Source organism: Antechinus flavipes, chromosome 4 (assembly GCF_016432865.1).
Source record: "Antechinus flavipes isolate AdamAnt ecotype Samford, QLD, Australia chromosome 4, AdamAnt_v2, whole genome shotgun sequence".
NCBI lineage: Eukaryota > Metazoa > Chordata > Mammalia > Dasyuromorphia > Dasyuridae > Antechinus > Antechinus flavipes.
Genome location: NC_067401.1, coordinates 430,616,827 through 430,641,043, shown reverse-complemented (window position 1 = coordinate 430,641,043; position 24,217 = coordinate 430,616,827). Strand labels below are relative to the sequence as shown.

Genomic DNA, 24,217 nt, shown 5'->3' with positions numbered 1-24,217 from the left:
GAAATGAGCAACTGGAAAAACTTGTCACTGCTTTTAGAAACTCAGTCTTACAAAGTCTCTCCTTACTTCCCCAATCTTACCCACTTTTTCTTTTTTGGTCAAGTAATGAATGGCAGATGCTGAGTATGTGTTCAGCTCCAAGACTGAACTAATGAAATAATGAAGTAGAAAGGAGTATACTTAGAAGGAAAGTTGTATGTGAAGAACGGAGGGATGGAGATGAGTGAAAATGGCAAGCAAGACTTTATGGTTGTTACTATTGATCCCAGTGTCTTGGAAATCATCACGACTTACTCTATAACATGATATGACATAGCATGATTTATAATGTGATATGATAATATGGGGTCATAGGCTCAAAGTTTGAAGGGACCTTAGAGGTCATTCTGGTTCAATTCCCTGATTTCAGAGATGAGAAAATTAAAGAATTCAAATCACTTGTCCAAGGTCACAAGGCAGTACTTGACTGAGCTATTATACCAACATTCTATGACCTCAAATTCTTTTCATTATAGCACACTGTCTTAATATGATATGACATGATATGCCACATACCATGCCATGCCACGCCAAACCATGGTGGGGCATGATGTGATATGATATATGATGGTATGACTTAGAACCCTGAAGTCCCAGCCCTGAGATAAAGGGCAGTAAATTAGGGAGGGGATGCCTCTCTTTTTCATAGTTTCCATTTTTTTTATCCTTCATGTCCATGATCTCATCTTTCTTAATTTCTGTTGTTGGTGCTCTCTCTTTCTCCTGTCGATATTCTCTCCCAGACCAGCTCTCATGGTGAGTGTTCATCATTGTTGCAATAGCCATTGGTCCATTGTTACTGCCCTATCTTGGTGTTATCCCTGAATTACTGGCTCTCAGTATATTCCAGGGGTTCTTAGGATTGGTTTTTCCCAATAACCTTCTGTGAGCGCTTTGTAGAAAACCATGTACTGCAACTTTAAAAACCAAGTTGGAACCGAAAAAAAAAAAACATTCATTTTTGTTGGTTGAATACATACTGTATTTAACTTTTTTTTAATCCCAGAGAAGTGAAATGCAACATCTGTTTGAGTTTCTGTAACATCCAAAGACTGAAGAGTCAGAATTTCCTACTAATTAAAGTCGTTTTTAAGGCACTCTGCAAAGCCAGCTTTCATCTTTTCCTTCATTGGGGTTTTCTCCAAACCAAAGCAGAATACCTGATTTCTTTTCCTCCCAAACCACACACACACACACACATACATACATACATGCTGTGTTCTGAACCTCCTCTCCCATCCTTGGTAATATCAAACATACAACTCAAAAGGAAAACTGCAAAGAAAGGATAGGAGAAGAGATGTAAAGAAGCAAAACAGGTGATTTCAGAGGGAGCAAAAGGCAGTAGGTTAAAGTCAAGTGGTTACCAGACAGTGAAACGGAAGCTGATACTTTAAATTTCTTAGGTTTCGGTTAATTTGGCTGGTTACTTTTTATATACATCAACAAAGAAATACTGAAAAGAGAATCTCAAGACAGTGAAAAGTACATGTATATTTCCTTGGGTGTGAATGATATTAGTCCTATCCATAGACTGGGTGGGGAGCCCACATCTTGCTATGATTTGAGGAACTCGCTTTTCTAAAAACATCTCCCATTAGTTCATCTGCCTAAATATATGCTCCCAATGGGCCTAATAAAGTGCCTGAAAAGTCTACCATTAGTCATAGTTTTGGGTTAAGGCATAGCTTCTAGGAGGTCTGGGTTAAATGATATATTTACTTAGGAGGCATAATAATTTAGCCTATTAGCACCCACTAAAACCTTATGGAAGAGCCATTGATTAGGTTGTTCAAGTTGGCACATAATGACAATCAAGTTTTGGAGGGAACAGGAGATCAAAGAGGTAAGTTTTGACCTTGGTGAGGATCTACAGCATAGGAAGGTATATAGGGAAAATATGCCCGATTGAGATAGAATGGAAGACAATAGTTTATACCTATGGATAGCTGGAGAACATTTTGAAAGCATAACTATTAGTGGGGGGTTAGGGGAAAGTGAGAAATTATCAAGTATCAGTGATAACTTTGCCTACTTCATGATAAGTTATTGTATATATCACAATCGTCTGAGTATATACACATGTGGATTCTGGAGTTCATATATATTCATTATGATACAGTATGGTGAAAATTCAATGAATAAGAAATGCTGAAAATTGTGAATTGTTTCTATTTGGAATTTCATTTCAAATGAGCTTCTGTGTGCCTATAGACATGGAATATATATCCCCTAATGTATACAAAAGGGTACTCTCCATAGCTATGAAGACCATAGTGATACCATTTAGTCAACCAATAAATATTGGAAGGCACCAATATCTTTGATCTCTTGATGATTACTGACTTTTTGGCAATATTATCTCTTTCCTCAAGTGTTATTTAGGATTTCACTTAGAAGACTCCTAAGGAAAGTCTCAGGCCCAGGACTTGAGAAATAGGAAAACCTATTTCAGAGAGGGATAGTGGAACAACATTGAATTCCCCCCAAAATTTTGGAGTCTGAAAATCTAATCATGGTGACAAAGATAAAGAAGGAAGGAAGATGGGGCTCTTGAATGAGAATCTGCTGGGATTGGTAGATTTCTGCTCTTGGAGCTTCTGTATGTGGACCCAGAGTGGCTTCATGGTTCTTTTGGGGTATCCTAGAATTTCAGAGTTTGGAAGAACTGTGGGAGACATCTAGTCCAACCTACTTCTGGCCAAGAATCCCTTCTACCACAACCCCAATTTATGATTATCCAGTCTTTGCTTGAAGATCTCCAGTGAGGGGAAATCCATTTCTCCTGAAGGCAATCCATTGTTTTTGAACAGCTCTAATAACAAGATGGTTTTTCTTTTTACTAAGCCTAAATCTGCCCTTATCCAATTTTCATTCATTGTGCTTAGTCCTGCCTTTTAGTAAATCAAACATAATCCCTCTTCCATATGATAACCCTTCAGATACTTGAAGACTATTGTAAATATCTGAAGCAGCATGGTAAGAAAAAATAAACCCAGTACTCATCACTCTCTTGTCCCTCTACTTTGAAGTCTGCTCACGTTGGATATAAGGAAAGGGGGAGGGTTCAATGAGGAGAATGGAGTAGGAGGTAGGGCAAAAATAATTCCTTCTTTTTCCAATTGATTTATTCCACAGTCCTATTCTTAATAATTAAGGAAAAATCAGATCTTGGATTTGAAGGACCTTTGAAGGATGGCAAATAAATAACAAGGAACCCAGATCTTTAAATGGTGGGTTAGAATCTTATAGCAACTTCCTACCCCAACATTCCATAGGGTTAGAAGTAAAAATGAATAGGACAGTAAAGGTTTTGATGTATGAGGTAATGGAGAGAGCACTGGACTGACTCAGGAGACCTGAGTTCCAGTCTTTATTTTGTCACTAACTGTGCTACATTTGACAAATCACTCTCCCCCGCCTCCCCATCTTGGGCCTCAGTTTCTTCAATGATAAAAGGAGAGGTTCTAATAAGAAAACCCTAGATTTAAATTTGGAAGGGACTCTAGAGGTCATTTCATCCAAGTTTGTACTAGCTTGCTAATTTCTCTTTTCACTTCTAAAGTGGTCTTAAGTGTTTCATCATCTGCATGGTAGAGTCAGAATTAGGGTTTGAGTTGAAATTAACATTCCAAGAGAGGAGAGGGATTTTTGATAGAATGAATTTGAACCTTGGAAAGTATGTTTTTTGGAGCATTCAGTGTGCTGATAAGAGCTCTGATTTTGGAATCAGAGAACCTAGGTTTGAAGACCAGCTTTTCCCCTTTCTGACTGCACAATCCTGGGAAACTATCTTACTTTTCTGTGCCTCCTGTTCCTTGTTTATAAAATGCAGCGATTGGATATGATGGCTTCAAAGGTCTTTGGATCCCTGATTTATTTGGCTTTTCTCTGTGGTTCCAAAGATTGTATTGCCCTATCCTGTGGCTAAAACCGAGACTAATTATTTCAAAAATGGAAGCCAGCTTTTCAGTTTACAACAAGTACATACTTTAAAAAAAATACATATGTATATACCAAAGTCAAAAAATGAACAAATGAATGAATGAATAAATGGTGATTCCTTTGGGTAGTTCTCCTCTCATTCCACTGCCAACACCAAGGAGACCCTGCTTGCTCATGCTTGGTTTTCTGTAACATCTGAAGCTTCTTCCATGTTCTTTGAATGTTACTTGGTCCTTGTGACAAAGCTTCCCAGAGGGAATTTACCTCTCCTTTCCTCTGGCCCTTCTTGTATGGAAATGTCTTTGGATGCTTTGAAAAAATGCTTAATAGTAGCTGACCACATCCTGCCTTCTTGGTTGATATTCAGCAGAGATGGGGTTGGGGATAGAGAGAAAAGGGAAGCAAGGAGAGAAGGAAGACACAAATGTTCCCCTTGCTTTTCACCCTAAGCTGATCTAGGCAGAACAGCAGCCAATCAGAAAGGCAAGAGTCAGAGCCCTGGTGGCTAGCGCCACGAAGTCTGATTTGACCAAATCTTGGGCTCTGGAGTGGTTCACCACAGGGCAGGGGGGAGATGGATTTTCTGTTTAGATTAAGTTAATCTCTCTATGCAAGACATAGACTCAGCAGGTACAGCTCCCAGTAGACCATTCCAAATGACACCCAGAAAGTCAATGGCAAAGTTCTCATGGCACCACAGGGTTAGGTTGGATGGGAAGCATCTGGTCCCAGAAATGGGAAGGCGGTGATGTGGGAGGCTGGATGGTACTATATTTTTTTTAAGCAGGAAAGCATCTGTCCAGGGCTTCAGCTTCAAGAGCCACAGGCCATTTCTCATTTATATCCTGCTAGTTTCTGCCATGTGGTTCTGTTGGCTGGACTTGCCTTGTCCTACCAGGAGACCTGTATATGGACAAGGAAAAATGCAAATAAAATGGGTGTTAAGAAAGGAGTTGTTGACCAATGACCTTTCATTTCTAAAGGAAAATTCAGGATAAGAAGGTGTAGCTGGGGTGGAGTGGAAGAAGCATTAAATTTCAGAGGAGCTGAGTTCTGGATCTGACTATGCACAAGTGACCTAACTTTTCTAGGTTTTAGTTTTTTTGGGAATTGGATTAGGATTAGGTGACCCTCCAAGGACCATCACAACTCTATGATTCACTGCTGTGATCTCTTAACCAGGACCAAAATTGTGGGAAATAAATGTAGTACCAGACAGTTCTGGCTTGTTCTTGCGAGTCTCTGAGGCAGAAAGAGATCTGGGAAGGCCATTGACTTAGCAGGTGCTCTTGCATAATTGATCCAATTAAGCCTTGATGAAGCTCAACTGTTTAAAAAGTCAACTGAGACTCCCCTGTGTGTCAAGACAACGAGCGTGAACCAGGACTTCCAGACACCTGAAATGCATTTTAGAAAATGGCATAATAGATATCCTGCTATATGCTCCTAATTAGTAGCAGCAACTTCCCAGGAGTCGGTCAGAAGGGGTAGAATGGTTGGGCCCCTATCATCATTGATGCTATGAGACTGATCAGATCTGTGGCATACTTTGAGTAGGAATCAGGGGTCAGCTGAATGAATATGGTCACAGAACCCATATATAATCTTTTCTCTGTCCTGTTCCTTTTAAACCAGAAGTGTTAAACATTCTGCTAGCAGGTTCAAACTCAATTAAAATAAAATACAATAAAGCCTAAATATTTTTTTTCTCCAATAAAGAGAATACTTCCATACAGTTTAGTGGTCTTATTTCTATTTGAGCTAGATACCATTGTCTTAGTTGAAATTGAGGAGCTCCTTAAAAAGCAGTACTATTTTTTATTCTGCATCTCTCTAAAGAATTTAGTCAATATTCTTGAGTGTTTTTAGCTTATATTATTAGTATTATCAGCTTTGTGTTTGTTTCATCTTCCTACTTGAGTAAGGAAAGGGAGTAAGAATTTAAATAGCACCTACTATGTGCCAGGTACTATGCTAAGTGCTTTACAATTATTATCTCAACCTGCTTTACAATTATTTTCTACAGAAAAAGAAACCAAGGCAAGCAAGGCTAAATGATTTGCCTAGAGTCATACAGCTACTAAATATCTGGGGCCAGATTTGAAAACATCTTTCTGGCTCCAGGCCCAGTACTCTATTATCCCACCTCGCTGCCTCCATGAGCTCAGGGATCTTTTCTCAGACTTTGATTCTACTCTTGAGGCATCCGTGCCCACTTCTTGTGTTACTTTGGGCAATTTATTTAATCTTTATGCACCTCAGTTTTCTCATCTATAAAAATGAGAGATTTAAACAAAAATACTAAGGTCCCTTCCAGCTATAATTCTAGAAATGAATAAAACTTCATCAAATGGTCATAAAAAATCCTATGATGTCTAATAGTGGGAGATGGTGGTATCTGTTGGAAATTTTCTGGAGTCATTCTAGGAAATAGATCTTTTCTTATTATATTTGGATACATTTGGGTTTTCACAGTTGTATGAATGGAGGCGGGGTAAGAGAAGAACCAAGTTACAGACAACAGAACCTTTGTGTTTATGTGCAACAGTGTGCCCACCAATATGTGTCTGTGTAGAGATGGAACAGTATTCACAGTAGCCTTTCATCTGATATGCTGATGCAGAATCCTTCTTTTCTTTACTAATTAATTAAAAGTAATAGCTTTCCACAGTTTCTGGTACGTGAGTGAGTGAAGTGGGAAATAATTTAATTGGCTGTCTTGATTTCAAAATCCAATTTAATGAAATGGTTCTCAGCCTGAAGTGTATGCATTATCTTTCCTGTTATTTTTCCAATTAACATTTCATTGGATCGAGTCTGCGTGGTGGAATATCCTAATTGGTTTGAAAGGTGGTGATAAGGACAAAAACAGATGGAAGAAATAGCTGGGCTGTTTCTTTCAAAGATTTGTTGAGAATACTACCAAAGGGCTGGCTATGAAATTTTCTTCACAGTGCCCTGCCTCAGCAGATCTCTTCACAGGCATCATGACCATAATATTGACCTTCATGGGACCCCTCAGGAAGGAGTAGAGAGCTTTTCTACCTCAGCCAATTTTGTAAAGAGTGAAAAGGCTAGGTTAGTATTATCTAAATTCTAGAGTTCAGACAGAGTAGAATGTAGGAGAGAGTACCAGATCAATACCCTTTCACCAAATAGAGGTTCCAGGAGGCAGTCACTAATGGGAGAAGGGGACTGAGCCTTGCAGAATAAGAATATTTTGGGACAAGAAATCGGCAGGATGTACCAGGATGGCGAGGCCCCAGGTAGTTCTAGGATTAGATAGCCCAGGATGCTTTTAGAATTAAATAGCAGAAGAGGCATGATTTTGAAGTCAAAAGAAAGTTAGGAATCAGGACCAGGAGGAGAATGAAGGAATGATGATTTTTAAAAAATCAGTTGTTACTATGTCTTTAAGTTATTATGTCAGTTAATTATCTCACTTACATATATCCATTACTTGGGTAAGTCACTTGAACATCTCACTTAAATATCCATTGTCTTCATTGGTAAAATGTGATAAGATGACTTCTGAGGATTCTTAGCTACTCTAAAATCTCTGACCTCTAAAACCTATGTGATATGGTTCCTTGGTCCATTTTAAACAGGCTAAGTTAGTAACTATATCTGACCTCTTCCCATTCAAAGATACTTCCTTTTCTCTTTGTTATCATGTCTTCTTGCTGGACCAGACAGACTATAGAGAATGAACATTAATTTTTCTAACAGGTCTTTATTAAACATCTCCTATTAAGCCATGCATTGTAAAAGAAATGAAACATTTTGCATCTTACTCTCTTTCCTGTCTTTTTCTGAACTCTATCCCCAAATGTCTCATTAATCCTGTTTGATCGGTGCTAAAGCCAAGTGGATTCTGGACTATATATCTTCTGGACCTCTTTTCCTCCTTACTTACAGTAAGCTTTTTCTCTCTTTCTCATTGTCCAGCAGTTGTCTCCTTTAGACACTGACCTACATTTCTCTGGTTGGCCAAAACTGGATCTGGATCTGAGCATGAAGGATAGGTACTTCTGCCATTCCTGTTTTGACTCTGAATATGTAAAGTAGGAATTAAGGTTTCTAACGGAATACCTTCCAATTAAACAAACTAACTCCTTTTAGATAGAGTATTGAGGTTTAAAATACAGCCGCAGGGGAGGACAGTTGACCCAGAGGACAACTGGCTGGGCAGAGTCTTGGGAAAATGAAGAGGCTGGACAAACACTAATGTCCTTCACTACTGCCCCACAAAATTCTGTGTGACTAAAGAATATGACTAACCTAATGTGGTATATAGAAAAGTGGAGGGGAATAGGAACACTCCTGGGAAATAATGCTTTCTATAGCTAGCTTCTCCCCCCACTCCATTAGAAACTGCATAGGACCTTGGAACCATACTTTAGGAATTTGTATTTTTCACTTATTCCCTTTGGTCAAGACCGTAAGGAGTAGTTAGGTGGCATAATGCATAGAGACTGGAGTCAGGAAGACACATCTACCCAATCAAATCCAACATCAGATACTTACTAGCTGTGCGACCCTGTGCAAGTTACTTATAACTTCAGTTTCCTCAGCTGTAAAATAAGTTGGAGAAAGAAATGACAAACCACTTCAGTATTTTTGCCAAGAAAACCCTAAACTGAACACAACTGCAAATGATTACACAGCTAGCGAGTAAAACCACAGGTACCTTATTGACTCTGGTTTAAATTAGGTTAATCCTGCAGATATTTCAACTTTGCCCCAAATCTAGAGGTCAGAACTCCTTTCTCTTCTAAGATCCTTCTAAGATGCAATAGTGTTGCTCATTGCCATGTCACACAAGATTTTCTATATCTGCTTTTTTTTGTCTTTGTAAGTCATAATAAATAGTCTTTCTCCTCTCTCTACTCCTTATTCCTTTTGCTTAGGACAATTAGTTATTCACTCAAGATAGCAAAAATTGGCTTGAGAATTTCTTAGTGTTACAGGATCAGTCTTAGAGTTCAAAAGGATTTTAGGGGTTCCCAAAGCCCAAACTTATCATTTTACTGATGAAGAAATTAGAAAGAGGAAATTACTGGCCCAATCCCATCATAGCCAGACTGGGATTTGAACCCAGGTCCTCTTAACTCCAGATCTGGTGTTCTTTCTACTACACCATCCTGCCTCTTCCCATCCTTAATCTAATGATTCTCTATATAAAAAAGAAGTTTTTTTTTTAAACTTTAAGATAAATTAACACAAAACTTATACAGACTGTTAAAAGAATGTGACATATGCCTATATATCTACCCAGAGTTGGTAATACAAGGTGTTCCAGAAAAAGTCTTAGTGCAATTTTAAACTATTAAAGCTAAAAAATATAAAATATTTTAAAGTTAGCATTTTTCTATTAGGAAGCAAGTCTTTCCCCATTCCTAGCATCCTGATTCATTACCTTCCAGCAAGTCAATTACGTCCAAGGAAGGATTATACCTCTATTGCTAATCTGATTTGAATGTGTTTAGAGATCACAGACTTTTTAAAGAATTAAAAGCTTAATAGTGCACTAAGACTTTTGGGGCACCCTCTGCAATAGTAATGTCATAACAAGAATACTAAAGATATTATTGAAATAGTACTTTTAACTTTGTTTGGAGTATCTTCTCTTTACATATTTCATTTCATTCTCACAACTACTCAGTGAAGTAGACAGGGAAGGTATTATGATCTTCATTTAGCAAATGGGGAAACTGAGGCACTGAAAAGTGCAGTTCTTTGCTTAAGGTCTCAGACCTTAGCAAAAGAGATGGGCCTACAAGATCCAGCACAAGATCCTCTATTTTTAAAAATGCTTCTTGGAATAGCCTGATAGCACCGTTCCCTCTAATGCTAGGCAGGGTCCTTCAAATGTAGGAAGGAGTCCCTGAATATAGTCTTCTTGCCATGTTCTCAAAGGGACCTGAATGGGGTTAAGTAAAGTAGTAAAGTATTGGTGTAGGTTGGGCTCCTCATGAAAGCATATTGAACTGACTTCTTAATAGGAAGCATTTGTCTAAAGCAAGGGAGAATGGCCTGTGGACAAAGCTAAAAAGGTGGGTCTGCTGTGGAACCAACTTCTCCAGGAAAGGTAGGGTCTTCATGAAGGGCAAGGTATGTTTTGGTGTTTCTTACCCATATGGCAATGATCTGGTCATTCCCAGGGAGTCATCTGCAGGCATGGATGCCCAGTCATTTATGGAGAACTTATTCCACCAGGTCAAAGTGATCTCTAGAAACAATTAAGGTCACTAGGCATGTAATCTCCATGAACAATGAAATTGGGCAGGCAGAGAACACAATCTTAATTGTGTTTACTATCTATGTGCCTGCTTCTCAAGTGAAGCGTGAGCTGGCAAGACTTTCTATGGACACAGGGTAAGGTTTTATTTACCTAGCACAAGTTCATTTCTGTTATAATATTGATCTCACAGGAACTAGCCACAGAGAAAGCAACTCCCAATGTTATAGGAAGAAATGCATACTTTTTCACTATGTAGGATAGATGAGATTGATTTGATTCTCAGCATAAGTGAGTTCATGCTGTAGGGAACTGTTTTATAATAAAGATTTACTGTAGCTACAAGTTGACCCACAATAATTCAGTGTCTTTCCAATGAAAACAGCATAGCTCTTCTTTTTACCCTGGGAAGAGGCATGATGTAATGGAAAGAACATTGAATTTGGAGTCTTAGAAAATCTGGGTCCCAATCCTGTCTCCAGCTTTGAGAACTGGGCAAGCTCTCAAGGACTTGCCTTTGGGCAAATTACTTAACTGAATCAATTTTTAGTTTTCTCATCAGTAAAATGGGGATAATAACATAATCCAGACTTTCCAGGGGGTTGTGGGGATTGAATGAGATAACCACAATGCTATTCATTCTACATGAAAGTGAGCTGTTGTTAACTGGCTATTTTCAGCCAGAGATGCTTCCAACAGACTTCAGAGAATGGACAAATTGCTTTGGACTCGGCCCTTACCTATGATCTCAGTAATATAGAATCACAGAATTTGAAATTTGCAGCTACAGTCTGTTCTATCCCATATCTGAGAAAGAATTACTCCCACAATATACTGGATAAATGGTCAGGAAGGGTCCCTGAGCCAGCCCATTCCATGGCCAAATATGCCGCTCAGATCCTCAAGAGTCACTGAAGATCCCTGAAGGGTAGGTGTTCTTCTACCAAGGAGACTGGAACCAGATGTGCTCAAGGACTCAAAAGGCATTAACGGCAATGAGGCCTTGGAATAAAAATAACTGCCTTGCACCAAGCTTGCTCACTCAGCTCCTTTTCTATGTGAGGATCGTTTGGGCTTAATTATAGAGTTCAGCCGTTCATCAGGTTTTGATTAATTTTCTTTTCAGCTTGAAGGGTGAATGTGTGCATATGTTTACATCTTTGTTTGTATCCCAGTTGGGAGTCCTCTTGGTTGATATGTAATTGTCCCCTCAGCTCTCAAAGGGATGCTCTATATGCCAACTGAACCTAAGAAAGGCATTATCTCTCTCCTCTGTCTCCCTCCCTGGCTGACTCGGCCTGCTCTCAGCTGTATTGGGAGCTCCTTGGCAGCAGGGCTTTTGCTCAACCATAGGGAATTTCTACTTCGGGAGCAATATTTCTTGTTCCCTTCCTCCTTCTTTTTTGGGAGGTGTGTGGTGTTTGATGACTAGGAGACTAGATCCCTCATTTATTAGATCGTGACTCCACCTAAGGATTCCTAGATCAGCCAGCTCAGTTGCCTCATTTTTTAGAGTCCAAGAATATTAGAATTGGAAAGAATGTTAGAAGCCATATAGCCTTCCATTTTATAATTGAGGAAAATGAAGTTGAAAGAAGGGAAATTGTACAGGTTTTACTACCCATATTTCCTGGGTATTTTTTTTTTTTTTTTTTTTTTTTGCTATATGAGTAGTAAAAGGAAGCTCCAGGATGTTGCCTTGTTTTACCCACATTTTACCTTTGGGGGATGGCAGTCATTATATATGAAAGCATTATCCTTACTACGATGTGTTCACTTCCTACTCTGTTTATTTTCATATGCTCATTAAAGCCATTGAAAAATTGAGTGAGCCACAAAATAGAGGCAGGATTTTAGGATTTAAAGGGATGTTAGAGGTCATATAGTCAAATCTGTTTTACAAATGAAGAAACTGAGGTTTAGAAAAAGAGAAAGGATGTGGCAAAAATTACTGCTAGTAAGTTGCAGAGGGAGGATTTGAACATAAGTCCTCTGACTTCAAATCCATGCACTTTCATTGATAGTAGGATGCCTTCTGTAATCTCCTCATTCTCACTTCCTTCTTTTTCTCCAATTTCTCCCCATTCTTTAACCATAATCAAATATGAAAGAGAAACTTGGTATTTTAAAAGGCTGATTCTTTGCCCACAGCCATTTCTTATTTAGATCCCAGTGCTGGTCCATGAGAGGTCACCTCTAGTGCTAGGTTGGGATTTGGCATAGTAGGAAGCACTTTTAAAAATAACCTTTGAAAGGACTGAGGAAAAATATAAGCTATGGATAAATAATCACAATTTCTATCTGCAGAGTACTCTAAAGTTTGCTAAATTCTCTTATAACAACCCTGTGAGAGCCTTGGTGCAAATGCTATCACCTCCCTTTTATCAATGAAGAAAATAAAATTCAAAAAAGCCAAATGGCTTAAATGTGTAACTGGCAAATGACAAAGCCAGGAATTGATTTGGGGCCTTCTGATGCCAAGACCATTGTTATTTCCCCTACTCCATAGCTAATTGGCCTACTATGATCCAAAATTACAAAATAATGGAGTGCTAAAATAAGAGGTCACCTAATCTATCTAGCTTGAAGCCATTATAAGAAAAATATGACACAAGAAACCAAATCCAAGCAGCAAAAAGATTAAGTGAAGAGCATCTTCTCAAAAGATATCAAGCCAGAAGATGGTTTGAGATTTAATAGCAATATTTCTTTCTTTCTTTCTTTCTTTCTTTCTTTCTTTCTTTCTTTCTTTCTTTCTTTCTTTCTTTCTTTCTTTCTTTCTTTCTTTCTTTCTTTCTTTCTTTCTTTTTTTTAAAAAGAATGAATCAGCTTGTCTCCAGATTTGATACTAATCAATTTGCAGTTGAAGGTTTGAGGACTGAAAATTTAAAGCAGATTTGTCCCAGGAAGGGAATGAGGATAAGGTAGAAAAGTTCAATTAATATCTCTCTATAGATATAGGGCTTTCTCGAGATATACCAGAATCTCTAGAGTAATACCAGAAATTATCCCAGTGCTGCTACTAATTAGCTGTGATCATAAGCACTTACAGTCTCAGTTTTCTTAGCTGGTAAATAGGGAAGAGGAGAGGGCTAAGGTCCCTCAAATTCTATGATTCTATGCAATAGGGCAAACTTCTCTGATATGATATGACTGATAATTTAAATAGAAACATAAGGCAAAAGAATCTTATGCTCAATTTACTTGGAAAATGAATGCTACCGTGGTGCCAAGACTTTCCCATTGCCACTCACCATGGCTCTGAATCTGTAACTCCAATTGACAGTGCCTGGTTTGGGGCTCAGCCATACTCAGGGGGAAGAAAGCCTGAATGGAATCCTGGTAGCAATCCAAATTTCAGATGGAGTTAGGAGAGTTGGGTTTGAATATTGAATCCCAGAATATGGAATTTTCAAGCTGTGGGATTATGTGAAAATACCTTAATTTCTCTGTTTTAATTGTCTTGTATGTAAGGTAAAGATGAAAATACTGGCACTATCTTTTTTATAGGGGTATCATAAAAAATGCTTTGTAAGCCCTAGAGTGCTTTGAGGCAAATAGATGGTTCAATTGATTAAAATAACAGATTAGAGTCAGAAATACTGAGTTCAGATTTGGATTCAGCATTAGCTTTACGACCCTGGACATAATCTCTGTCTACCTCAGTTTCCTTATCTGTAAAATTAGAATAAAGATAGCACCTAATCTCAGGGTTGTTGTATGGATCAAATAATATAATATTTGTAAAGTATTTTTCAAGCCTTGCAACTCTATGTAAATTCTAGCTATTATTACTTTGAGGTAGTTGTGTCATTAAATTACCCTTTCATGGATGTAATCTTGACTTGCTGGGAGTTAATGAGCCAGGATGCCCAGAAGGGGAAAGAATTACTTCCTAATAGAAAATTGCTAACTTTCAAATATTCTATAGACCTATTATTTATCTGACTTTGATATTTTTAGAGATCATGAATTTAAAGCTGAAGGTCATCTGGTCCAACAATTTCATTTTACAGATGAGGAAACTGAGGTTCAGAGAGGCTTGTCTTTGACTTGTCCAGAGTCACAAAACTAGTATTAGAGGTAGTCTTTCTAAAGTCTTTCTGACTTTACATCTAGCCCATTATGATGATGATGATAACTAACATCTTTCTGCTCAACTTGTCTAAGCTCACTTACCTTCATTTCATTATCATCCTATCTCCCAGAATCTATCAGATTTGTTATGAGGGACAGTGTAAGATAGTGGAAATAGGATTATGGTGATTGAAAGAACTGATTTCTCTTCCTGAATTTGCCACTAACTGGCTAGTGACATGATGTTTGAAAAAGGTTCTTAATCTCTCTGGGACCTAGTTTCTTAACCTAAAAGTGAGGGCATAAATTAGATGTTCTCCAAGTGCTCTCTCAATTCTAAAAGCTTGATGAAGCCAGACTAACATTCTTTTACTTCAGAAGACTTGTTTCGGAACTTAGAAAATTGTAAGGTTATGAAAAATGCTCAGGCTCACAATGTATTCTGCCTTGTTTTACAAATAATAGATGAATTCCTGAAAAAAGGATAAAGAGAATTTGCATAAATTAAATTCAATTTTAAATATAGAAGGGAACCTGTATAAATTAAAAAAAAAAACCTGTGGTGAATCTTTCAATAAGATTCAATAAAGCAAAGAATACTTTTGTAATGCAAATGATTCACATTCATCTCTTTTCCAAATTCATATTCCCATTAACTTGATTTCCTTAAAGTTTTATGCTCTTAAATCTTGTAGAATAAACTTTCCTCATTGGTTCTATGGCACCCAGAACATTCAGTATGAAAAAAAAAATCTTTGGTATGTTGGTCTGCCTTTAGGATTGACATCAGAAACCCTGTGATGGTAATATTTGAGAGAATCATAGGATCATATCTTTAGAGCTAGAAGAGACCTTGAGAATCATCTTGTTGATTCCTCTAATTTTTCAAATGAAGAAACTGAGGCTTAAGGAAATTAATTGACTTGCCCAAAGTTATGTAACTGGTGATTAGCACAACCAAGATTCTGACTTAGGTTTTTTCTTTTTTTTTTTTTTAATTCTAAATCCAGTTTTTTTCCCCTACTGCATCAAACTAGGAATTGGGGAATGCTAGAATTGGAGAGATTATAGTTTTATCTTATTAATTCAATCTCCCCATTTTATAGGTGAGGAATCTGAAAAACAAGACAAAGTGATTGCCACCTACTAAGTCAATGCCAGAACTGAGATTAGAATCTCAGTGTTTTGATTCCACCCAGTGCTCTCTCCATTATACCATACTGCCTTTACTCAATTATTGTTGCTTCAGGCTGGCGATTTTGTTATTAGTGACAACTGAATAAATTCATTCTCCAACATATAGATTCCCTTCTTTAGGCAAATTTTTCACAGCAAAAAAGGGAGAAAGGGAAAGGGTAGAGAAAAAAATGCAGCAACTAAATTATTTCCACGAGGAATGTTTCCAGATCTTCTCTCACTGATGGGTCATTATTATGTTAGTTATAAATAAATCTGCTTACTGTCCATAGTTAATCTAGTAAATTGTACCTGGTGGTTAGAGTAGAATGGTAAAAATCAGGAATTTAAGGAGTAAGGAATTGCCTTAACTCTTTCATGACAGTAATAATTATTCTATAGGAAAAAAAATGGATCATTTTTTAACACAAGTAGAAAATCTGTTTGTTTCTCCACACATATTTGTAATTTACTCTTTCAGAGTAAAAAACTAAGTGCTGGCAGATCTTTCAATATGACAGTAGTGACTACTATCAATGAACTGATCATTTGGACTCTTATCTATCTGCAAGTTTGTTAGAACCTTTCTTCATCCTACCTTCTTCATTTCCAAATATGGAGCTCACAAGGGCTGTGGACAGGGCATTGTGAAGATTTTAAGCTGAAAATTTATTAAATTTTTTTATTAAATATTTTGAATGAGAACTTCACTAGCTATCATCAATGTCATGATTTTCCTCCTTTGTAGTTAAATTTCTAGTTTGCCTGAAGGAAAATAAATTAGGAAGCCTTGAAATCTACAAAATTTTCTGACAGTGGAGGATGGAATCACTTTGGACAACAGCATGCGTCATATTGATGTAATTTAAGAGTGAATGGCCTTCCATTTTAAATTATCTTATTCTTGGAATACAAGATTTCAAAACTAAGAGCCCAAGTAATCTCTGAAAAGTTTCTTCCAGTTCTAAAATGCTGATTTTTTTTCTGATGAATTGCAGACAATTGTGTTTTTTTTTTTTTAATAAAGCTTTGTGGGTGACCTGTGATAAGCCATTTTTTAAACCAACACCCATTAATTTGAAAAGTTATCTGAAACTATTATAAAATGGAGCATACATATATACACATATATGAATATATAATATGTGTACTACATATGCGCATATAGTACATTTGTATTTGCAGAATTTGTGTGTAGTTTTATTATTTCATTCTGATATATGCATCCCATAGGATCTGTCATCCATTCAGATGTTAAACAAATGGAAAGGAAATACTAGTCAAGTTTGTTGAAATGCTCTTGAATCCTTAAGTGGATTTGTGGCTCCACCATTCATTTAAAATGATTTTCTTTTTGCAGAGTTAGGCTGGTAGTGTGGAAGGTATAGATCAGTTGTAAAGGAGATGGATTTGGATTTCACTGACAATATGGGGAAAGCTCCAAATATCATAGCTACTGTAGAATACAGGAACTATGCATGCAAAATACTAGACTTAAAATTATTTTGAATAAATAATTATTGGAAAGAGGAAGATAGATGAAACCATTGGCAATTCACATTGTACTTTGCTTCAGCACCTAGGACAGTCCTATGCAGACTGGGCTCCATCACTGTTTAGAACACATTCCCACAACATTCCCACTTGCCCCCTTTGTAAACATTCCTTTCATTCCAATGAACATGTTGACCTTTTGATTATCAATTAAAATGCATAGGTATAAATACTGTAACAACTCCTCCCACTTTTTTGTAAGTTTTTTCCCCACCCCACAACCACCCAACTTTCAACCCTCATTTCACAACACCCTCTAATCAGTCATCAGGACTGTTATGTCTTACAAACACCTGGTATGGATGTTTTCCATTTCCACTTCTAATGGTTGGGAAGCAGCATTTGCCACAGGCACTGATTAATTGTGTTTTCATTCCTTGTGTCTCACTGCAAAGGATTCAGTTCAGTTGTTCAGGTAAAGGAAGCCTCCTTAATCAGACCTGAAGTATGGCTACCCACAGGATACATCACAGGAAGTCCATAAGATCAGTGATTTCCTTTCCTTAATAAGGAAGGACCTTCCCAGGGAATATGATTCCTCTGCCTGAAGAGCAACCCCATTTTTCCTAGTGGCTGCAAAGGCAGGCAAACCCAAGAGGTCTGCTTTGGCTCAGAATATCAGTTTTTGTTCACACTATGCCCTGATAGCATCATTCCACTACTTGGCTGTGTGTACCAGACACACAATAATATTCTATTTAGGAGGTATCACAACCAGAGGCTGTCCTCTCTTGGGTCTCCACATGAGGACTTGGGCATCATTGGCATTGGGCTTCACTAGTGCGTTGGGGGGAATGGGTTCCATTCGATTCAGGATCTTGGGCTGTTCCTGCTGAGTCCTGCCCACCAAACGGGCTCGATGCCCCAGAAGCTGCAGGGGATCCACCTCAATGTCTACTCTCATCCTCCATTTGATGGTCTGTAGGATAATCTTCTCTTTTGTAGTTGTGTTCATGGCCACTAGCCAGGTGGTAAAACTTTGATCCCTCTTGATCCTCGTCAGCAGTGGAACATTACTGTCACTCACAGGGACAGCCCATGTCACACTGGGATAGAAATTGTCATTCATACTGACTGAGAACCTGGAAATCTTGTTGGTGGGTCCAACCAGAGTCACAGTTTCGGTAGTATTTCCATACCAAGGATAGCTCACCCCATCTGAGTCACTGATGGCTTTTACTCTTCCTTCCCTCAAATCCGGCAGTTCCCAGCTTGACCTAGGAAAGCAGAAGAGATGTACAAGAAAAGAAGAGGCTGGGTTAATTCTACAAAGGGAACTGAGAAGCCCTTGTCTTATTAACATCAGCATAGGAGATCTGGCAGAAGAAAGAATTGCTTAAAATTATATTGTACTATTGTAGAATCAAATTAAATCCCCCCCCATAAATTCAATAATGACATTCCTAATTGGGAAAAGTTAGTCTCTCTTACAGCTGTGAAGCCTTCAAATGTACTAATCATTAGCAACAGCGAAATTGTACTCAATGGTTTGAAATCATCTCCCTGTTGTAGATGAAAGGAACCATCAAGTCAAAAAGAAGAAGAAGATGAATTACCTATCTGGAGCTTATAGATCAAAACTATAAGGATGGAGAAATATTGAGGAGTATGGTAATATATTAGGGGTTACAGTGGAATAACTGTCCAAGCAAGAGAATTTTTCAAAATGCATGTTACATTTAGTTACCAATTTAGCCAAGGCAAAACTAAGGAACAGCTAGAATGAGGAGGCAACTCTCACCTTTCAGCAACTACATTTGTTTTTAGATGAACAGCACTGCAAATGGATACCTTCTAATATACTGTTCCTTCAGGTCAATTGTTTTTAGTCATGTCCAATTCTTTGTGACCCATTTGGGATTTTTTTGGGGGAAAGATACTGGAATGGCTTGCCATTTCTTTCTCCAGCTCATTTTACAGATGAGGAAACTGAGACAAACTAATTTAAGTGACTTGCTTAGGGTCAAACTGTTAGCACATGTCTGAGCCTATAATTGAACTCAGGTCCTGAGTTCCTGACTCCAGGTCCAGAACTCTATTCATTGTGCTACTGAGCTGCCCCACTATTCCCCCATTTCCCTTTAAATCCATTCCTGGCATTTATTTGCTTAGTTTTGAATGCTCGTACTTCTGAATTCTCCTTCCTTTTGGCTTTTCATGATGTGAAAAATGGCTTCTGGAGGTGATTTAGCCTCTCTGTCCTATACATCCCAGCCCCATATCCATTCCACATGCAAAGAAGATGAATATATACCATAATTTCAGGCCACCCACTTCCCCACAGTTTGTTCTTTCTGTTTTACCTCATGAGAAGATGGAAAAGGAGATACAAAAGAAATCCCTATGGCTATGAGGATGACTTTTTAGCTTCTGGAGTCAACTACAGATAGTTAGATTTGACTCTTCAGGCCAGTCATGGTAAATTGTGAAGTAGATCTTGACTTCTTATTTTCTTTGTCCCTCCCTGGGGTTACTAATATCTATAACCAAGAAAATAACTACAAAAACCAAAGAGAATTCTCCATTCACCTTTTTTTAGAGAGATAAAACCTGATCTGATCTGATCCATTTTTTATGAAAAATAATAAAGGAACTTTTGTGGGCACAAATGTTATAAAATATAATTGTATTGAAGAATCTGAACTGTCAGCACTACCTCGAAAACCCTTAGTGTCAGTCTGAAAATACTGAGTTAGGGTAGAAAGTCATCTTCCTCTGGGGGTGGGGCAGGGAATATTTGACACTGCCTGAGCTACTTCCCTGCACAATTTAAGACTGAATATTGGATGCCATGGGGGCAAACTGAGCCCACAACAACATGTGTTTTCTCTCTTCTCTCATTCTGATGTCCCCCTGTAATAATTATATATCACCATAGTGAATCACTGTTGACAACAGCACCCTAAGTACAAAGTGACCTCACTTGTAGACTTAGTGAGATACTTTATTTAAAACATTATTTCAAATCACTGTCATTGGGCAGTTTTCAGACAATGCTATTACGCTCTTGCCAAAAACCAAAATGAAATAAAAGGTAGAAGTACTTGTTCAAGTAGAATCTATTTGTACATAGATCAAAGGTTGGTCATAGATCTAACTAGTCTTTTATGAGATGACAAAAAAGGAGACAAAGACCAAGCTTTTTTGTTCAAGCAAAGAAAAATGGTTGAATCCCTCAGCCACCTTGCCACAAAATTACTTTGATACATCTTCATTTGGGCTAGGGAAATTAGATCTAGAGGTTTTTATATTTTTCTGGGTTTGTATGGTAATACTTTGTAGTAAAATCCATTTCTCTCATTGGGAATCACCTGCTGCCCTCTAAATCCTCCTGATCATAGTATAACTCCTGAGAATCTCTTTTTTGATTTGTGTATTATCAGACTTAATTTGATAGAGGCACACTTTTTGATTTCTCAGATAGATTTATCCCTGGAAAGACTAGAGAACTCATAGGGGTCCTCAAACTTTTTAAATAGGGGGCCAATTCACTGTCCTTCAGACTGTTGGAGGGTCGGACTACAGTAAAAACAAAAACTTTGTTTTGTGGGCCTTTAAATAAAGAAACTTTATAGCCCTGGGTGAGGGGGATAATTGTCCTCAGCTGCCGCATTTGGCTTCGGCAGTAGTTTGAGGATTTCTGCACTAGCACTTGGTACCCAGTGCCTTGCATACCGTAAATATTTTTTTTTCGGGGGGGGGATGTTCATTGAATTATATTTTTTTATAGTGGATACAAACTTTTTCTGCTTGTAGGATCATCTCTATTTTTCTATAATAAAACCAAATGATAAGAGCCTTAGGTCAAGGACCTTGGGACAAGTTATCTTATTGGGCCTCCAACTTCCCTAATATTGATAAGAATACAGATGATAATACAAATATAAAACAAATAAACTGGAGTTTATACAATTTATAACAAATATATATGTGCTAATGGTGAGGGAGCACCAGAATAAAAACAATAAAATAGAAATTTATTGGGGAAGAGAAGTTACATGGGGTAGCAGAAATACTTTTGGATTTGCAGTGAAGAGATTTGGGTGGAAATGACAATGGGTATGAAATTACTTGCTGTGAGACCAAAGGGAGAGCAATTAACCTCTCTGAGTCTCATTGTTCTCATCTGTAGAGTGAACATATCAATCCCAGCACTACCTCTATTGCACAGGACCCTTCTGAGAAAAACATTTAAGAAGTTTTAAAATATTAAAGTACAAGCTGTCATCATGTAAGTAGTGTAACAAATGGCAGTGGCAATGAAAACAAAAATGATTCTTTTTTATAACCGTGACAGAACCTCCACATCCACATCATGCCCTTCAGAGTGGTCACATACTTATTCAGCAAGGTTTGAAATCGCTCTTGTGAAACTACCTCCAGAGCCAGCGGGAGATTCTTAGGAAAGGAAGTGATGCAATGTCAGATTGTACCTGGAGTCAATAAGACCAGAGTACAAATCTGGCCTCAGATACTTATTCACTGTGTGATCCTGGACAAGCCACTTCATCTCTGATTGTTTCAGTTTCCTTGTCTGGAAATTAGTTTTTTTAAACCCTACCTCCTAGAATTGTGAGAATCAAATGAGACATTTCTAAAGTACTTTATGTGCTTTAAAGTGCTTTGTAAATGCTAGTAATTATTATCATTATGAAATGTGTTCAATGAAGATGTCTTCCTCCTTTGCATATGGATTTGAATTTTAGAACAACTAACTTGGAAGTAGATCTAGTGAATCAAGTGTGTATAATAAACATTGTCATTTTGCATAAAAACCCAAGGGTACCAAACCAACCTAATTTCCATTTTGGATGGAGTTATAAATCTGGAGATAAAGGGTTTTTATATGTTAGTAAAACATTTGATATAATATCTCTTTTTTGTTATTCTCATGAAAAGGATAGAGAGATATGGGTTAGATGCTTGTAAAATTAAGATTCAGAAGGAGGTGAATGATCTTACTATGAAACTATGCAGAAATACAAACTATTTAGAATATAATTTGAAGTCATTTATTGTATATTAAATATTATTAAGATATATATATTCCTTTTACTTTTAAAAATTAATAATGTATTAATACAATTATAAATTTTGCATCTAAAACATTGTCAAGGTCATTTTGCTATCTACATTTATATGCATACATTGCCTGCAAGACTCATTTATTGATCCTTCTTTTATAAGAATTTTTTCCTTTAAAAGAATTATAAAAAAAAAAATCAGATCTCTTTCTTATTGTCTGAAAATAGTTTGCTCTAGTTTTTTTATTCTTTCATTTCTTTGCCATGAAAAAGAGCAGTTTGCCTAAAAGTGTGGTCTAGTTGTATACAAAATATTTATAATTCTTTGTGAAATTGTAGTTTATTATACACTTGTATCCAAAAGTTATTGTTATGAAATATGATCTGCGTTTTTGAGTTACATACAACTTATACTTTTGAAGCTTGGCAATGAATTTGCTTTTGAAATTTATTTTGCCAATTGATTTAGGTTCCACATCAACTTGGAAGGAAGTTTCCAGTAAATGGCTCCCAGGATCTGTGTTTGGATTTGCATTGTTGAACATTTTATCAATGACTTGAATTAAGTAACAGCCAAATTCTTTATCAAATCTGCAGATGGCACAAAGCTGGGCAGGATAGCTAAAGCACTGGATTACAGAGTTTGTATCCAAAAAGATCTTGACGAACTAATCTAGTAAGATGGAATCAATAAAAGGAAGTTGATTAGGGTGAATTTTAGATTTAGTAGATAAATTTCACAAGTAGTAGATTAAAGGAAACATCATTAGACAGCAGCTTGTATTTCATAAAAGTAAGGAGAAAGGGTAGTGGACCGCAAACTCAATATGAGTCAAATGTGCTCTATTTGGCATACACACATATATTTATGTATCTATATATCTATACTATATATATGCACACACTTGTGTATACATATACATACATGTGTAGCACCTAGTTGTCATAGTGGATAGATTACTGGCCTTGAATCAAGAGGACCTGAGTTCAAATGCAGCTTCAAACACTTACTAATTGTGCTAATTGTGTGACTCTGGGAAAGTCACTTAGCTGTGTTTGCCTTAATTTCTTTATCTGTAAAATGAGCTGGAGAAGGAAATGGAAAACCACATCCATACCTTTGCCAAGAAAATTCTAGGTGGGATCTCAGAGAGTTGAACTTAGTTGAAATGATTGGACAACAACAACACAATAACAACAACATATAAATACATACCTAGCCAAAAAAACCCAATTATAATCTTAGCCTTAAAAGAAGGCTATACTATTTAGAACAAGAGAACTAATAATCCCACTGTATTCTGCCCTGGTCAGGCAACATCTGGTGTATGTTTAATTCTGGGAATAATATTTAGTAATATCATAATTATGTGGGATCTCAGGATCATGACACATAAGGATCATATGGAGGTGATGAATGAATTGAGTCTAATAAACTTTACCATTTTGCATCAAAAATCCAGTATACAGGATTAACCTTATTTCTACTTTGGTGCTCTAACATTGGTATATAATTTCTCCTTGAGGTGAAAGACTGTCTTTTGCCCTTTTTTTTTATTCCCAGAACCTAGCACAGTGCCCAACACACAATAGATTCTAACTAAATTGATTGTTGATTGATTGATCAGTTGAAGGTCCTGGGAGGACCTAACTTATTGGGGACAAGATAGAGGGAGGATCATGATTGGAAAGATGCTAACTAGCTTCAAGTAGTTGAACTACTGCTTTGTAGAAGAAGACTTGTTCCATTTGACCTAGAGGTATTTTAATAATCTGATTTCCAAAAAAGGTATGCAGAACACATTTTTAAGTTTAATCTTTACTAGTAACATTTTCTCCATCACTTCCCTAAGTGCACATAGTCAGCAAAACAATAAATCAAGCCCCAATTTATAGTATTTGCTGGGTTTTGAGGTATAAACTCTTGCTAAAAATTTAACAATCAGCTCACTGTGTGAGCTGGCTCCCACATATCTTTTCTTGATCCCCAAAGGGCAAAATGAGGATCAGTGAGTAAAAGTCGCAAAGGGAGAAATATAGACTTGAGGAGAGGAAAAAACTTCCTAACCATTAGAGTTCTCCAAAAGTATACTAGAATGCCTTGGGAGACAACAGGAGTTCCCCTCATGGTGTGCCATAAAGGACAGGCTAGATTATTATT

General features: G+C 37.3%; 1 protein-coding gene across 2 annotated transcripts in view; it reads right to left on the bottom strand.

The window, feature by feature from the left end:
- Positions 1–704: 704 nt before the first annotated feature.
- FAM78B (family with sequence similarity 78 member B) overlaps positions 705–24,217 on the bottom strand; it is a 127,950-nt gene continuing 104,437 nt past the window's right edge. The window contains exons 2-3 of one of the 2 annotated variants that reach the window (XR_007953848.1): positions 17,326–18,249; positions 705–4,887 (exon numbers count right to left, since the gene is read on the bottom strand). Coding sequence is in view for 1 of the 2 variants with exons in the window: in XM_051999098.1 (XP_051855058.1) it covers positions 17,727–18,249 (523 nt within the window). In the remaining variant the exon portion in view is untranslated. Of the gene's footprint in view, positions 4,888–9,534; positions 18,250–24,217 lie in introns of those variants that run through there. The other variant, XM_051999098.1, reaches the window with a different exon arrangement.